Source organism: Arachis hypogaea, chromosome 16, assembly GCF_003086295.3.
Source record: "Arachis hypogaea cultivar Tifrunner chromosome 16, arahy.Tifrunner.gnm2.J5K5, whole genome shotgun sequence".
NCBI lineage: Eukaryota > Viridiplantae > Streptophyta > Magnoliopsida > Fabales > Fabaceae > Arachis > Arachis hypogaea.
Genome location: NC_092051.1, coordinates 2,431,892 through 2,435,101, shown reverse-complemented (window position 1 = coordinate 2,435,101; position 3,210 = coordinate 2,431,892). Strand labels below are relative to the sequence as shown.

Here is a 3,210-nt window from a genome sequence, read left to right as displayed (position 1 = left end):
TGAGTAGTGATGATTCATCACTTATCTTTCATGTTATTGCTGATACTATATACACAACTACTCATATTTAATTTCATTCTTCAAGGTAGTTAGTTACTTAGTTATAATTGCGTTTTAGTGCTAGCTAGCTGGCTCTACTACTATTTTGAACAACTAAAACTTTTATTTTATTTATTTACTCAGAAATTAAATATCCTTGTTTTAATGTCTAGTGTATGTATGTGTTGGCATTAGCAAATCAAAGTTTTTATAGTTATGAAAGGAAGCAATTTATAATACATAGATATAGAAGGACGATAGTGAGCAAGAGCAACAGGAACTAACAGTAACTAATAACTATAATAACTACCAATTAGAAGATTCAGAAAAAAATGAAGGAGCTAACCAATCCTAAGATAGATGAGAGAATAGAAATAATATTATTGTACTATACTATACTATACTTGTCCTGATGAGATCAAAGAAGGAATCAGCACCAAAAAAGTTTGGATTCCCGCCTTCCTTGCACCTGCCGCCATTACTCATGCCTCTCCCAAACTTTCTCACTACTCCCTCCTCCACACTATTCTCTACAGACTCTTCTTCATCTTCTTCTTCATCTTTGTCGTCTTTATCTTTTTCCTCTTCGCTTTCACTCTCCTCGGGGAGGGAAAGCCGAAGCCTGAGCCTGCCATGGCTGCGTTCAGCGTGAAAGTAAGCGCCACTCTCCGGAGGAGGAGAAGCGACGGCGACGGCTTCCAAGACGAGCCTGCCGTCATGGCGGTGAGGCATTAGATGAGTGATGGAAGTAAGAGGCGGTGGAAAGCTTCGAGCCCCGCGGCCGTGAGGCGATCTCTTTCTATGCTTTATCAAAGTTGTGTTACTACTCTGATGAGTCTCGTGAATCTCAGAGATGAAGAGAGAATTTTGATCGCTACCTGTTTCGCTTCCGAGGCTTTCAGTGCACATTTCTAAGCTCTTAGCACTGAGCATTGAAGAGGAGCGTTTAACTGTTGGATGAACATAAACTTTGTCATCGTTATTATGATCATTACATTGAGAAGTAGGGTGGTGTGAGAGTGCTTGAAGGAAACTCCAGTCACCACTGCCAGCAGCCATGTCCTTTTTCTCATCAGGTTGTTCTTGTTGGTGGGACTCGGATTCCGAGGGTGGAGGAGCAATTTTGGAACCTGGTGGAGCCAATTTCAGCCTAATGACACGTGGCTCAATCACACGGGGTTCAAGACATGATTGTAACCCTTGACACACGCTTAACGATGACATTCTTTTTCTCTTTTTTAAAATAATGGTGAAAAAAAAAAGAAAACAGGGGAAAACAGAGGAAGTGGTATGAGTTTCAGTGAAGTGAAGAAAAATGAATGAGGATTGAGTAGTGAAAAGTGGATGGTATATATATATATAGTTCAGCAACGGTGAACCTACCTTGTGGTTGTGGATAGAGGGTCCCCAACAACTAGATAGTGAATCATAACAAGCAATTTGTTTTCCATACTTTAATTTTTAAATTATTATTTGTTGAAATTTTTAAATCTTTTAATTTATTTTAATAAATACATAATAAATGTATTAAAAATGAACAAATTATATGTATCATTGCTCGTATGTAATTTACTATCATACTCCCATCTTATTATAAAGATAACAAAAGCAATAAAGCAATGAGACTTGGTTTGTTGGTTACATAATTGCTTAGGGGTGAACTTTTAAATTAAGTCACTGTTAAAGTTAGTTGTTTGAGTCTTAGATAATGTCTACTTACTCAGTACCTTCACAAAATTGAACGGCTTCAATAAATTTTCAAAATTTGAAGACTCAATTGAAAAATTAAACCATATAAAGAATAGTTAGAGATATAATTAATTTATATATTTTTTATTAATTTAAATTTTTTAGATCAATAATAATATTGAAAGAATTTTAAGTATACTATGTACATTAGTATTCTAATAATTTTAATCATTAATTTTAATTATAAAAAATATATATAATATATTATAATTAAAATCAACTGTTAAAATTATTAGGACACTCATGTTCTGCATATATTTAAAATTTTTTTAATAATATTATATCAAAAATTTTTATGATAAGAAGATTTAGAATAAAATTATAAACAAACAATATGGCAAATGATTTTCACTCTCGACGAACTATAATTCAAATGACATATTTTTTCTATACTCATTTAAGATGTCGCGAGTTTAAGCCTAATTTAAAAAAAAAATGTTCTCACTCTCTCTCGTTTGTCTCGGTCAATATTCAATAGTAAAAAGAAATGCACATCCACTATGAAATTTCACATGACATGGTTTTCTCTCTGTGTAGATATATAGAGCACATAGAATAGTGGGTTATCTCATTCTCCATTGTCTATTTTTGAAATATCTATGACCAGAGGCCAGAGGCCAGAGGAGTGAGAGGACTGGCTTGACAGATGTTTTCCTTTGTCTGTCAACTGAATTTCCCTTATTTACTACCTTCCATTTATTGTGACCATAGCTTATTGCATCACCATCTATAGAACAAAGGAATAAGAGAGAAAGCAACCTGCAATTATTATATACAGATACAAATTACTATAATTCATCTCTTTAATTTGACTCTTCAATTATATATATTCTTATTATTTTATTCTTATTCAAATGTAAGACTTAGACCTCATCTGTTCTAGCTTCCTAAGTTAACTTTTGTGTTATCATCACCGCTTTAACGCAAAGGTGTAATAAACTAAAAGAAATATCTTTACTTTATAAATGATAGAGTCAACGACATAACAACATATATAATTTATTTATATATTTACACTAATATTGTATAAAATTAACTAAATTCTTAGAAACAAACTTTTAAATGTATATATGAATTGAATCAGTTGTATACATATCATGTATGTTTTATGTTTTTTATTTTTTTTCTTTTATTTATCTATGTTTAGGAGTGACAAATAAAACGAAGTTCTACTATACCGATCCGTTTAAATTGTAAAAAAGATGAAGCATGCATAAAATTTGAGATTGAAAAAAAAAAAAAGGCTTAAACTCGCACCACTTAACCTGCAAACATTGGTGAGACGAGTTGGACTAAATGCATGCTGTTTCTTTTTTTTTTTTATCCGAGTAAAATGACAATTAGATCTTTCAAGATATTAATTTTGTATTAGTCATTGAAAAAAAAGTATCAATTAAATTCTCTAAGATAGCAAAGGATAGA

The 3,210-nt window shown here is 32.1% G+C and overlaps 1 protein-coding gene across 1 annotated transcript; it reads right to left on the bottom strand.

Annotated features, from left to right (window-relative positions):
* Positions 1-383: 383 nt before the first annotated feature.
* On the bottom strand, positions 384-1,349 carry LOC112758078 (protein FANTASTIC FOUR 3-like). Its single transcript, XM_025806656.3, has one exon. The coding sequence runs from the start codon at positions 1,261-1,263 to the stop codon at positions 433-435; it is 831 nt and encodes a 276-aa protein (XP_025662441.1). The 5' UTR covers positions 1,264-1,349; the 3' UTR covers positions 384-432.
* Between the last annotated feature and the right edge of the window lie 1,861 nt (positions 1,350-3,210).

Coding starts and splice junctions, on each gene's coding strand:
- LOC112758078 (XM_025806656.3), bottom strand. CDS start 1,263: ATGTCATCGTTAAGCGTGTGTCAAGGGTTACAATCATGTCTTGAACCC.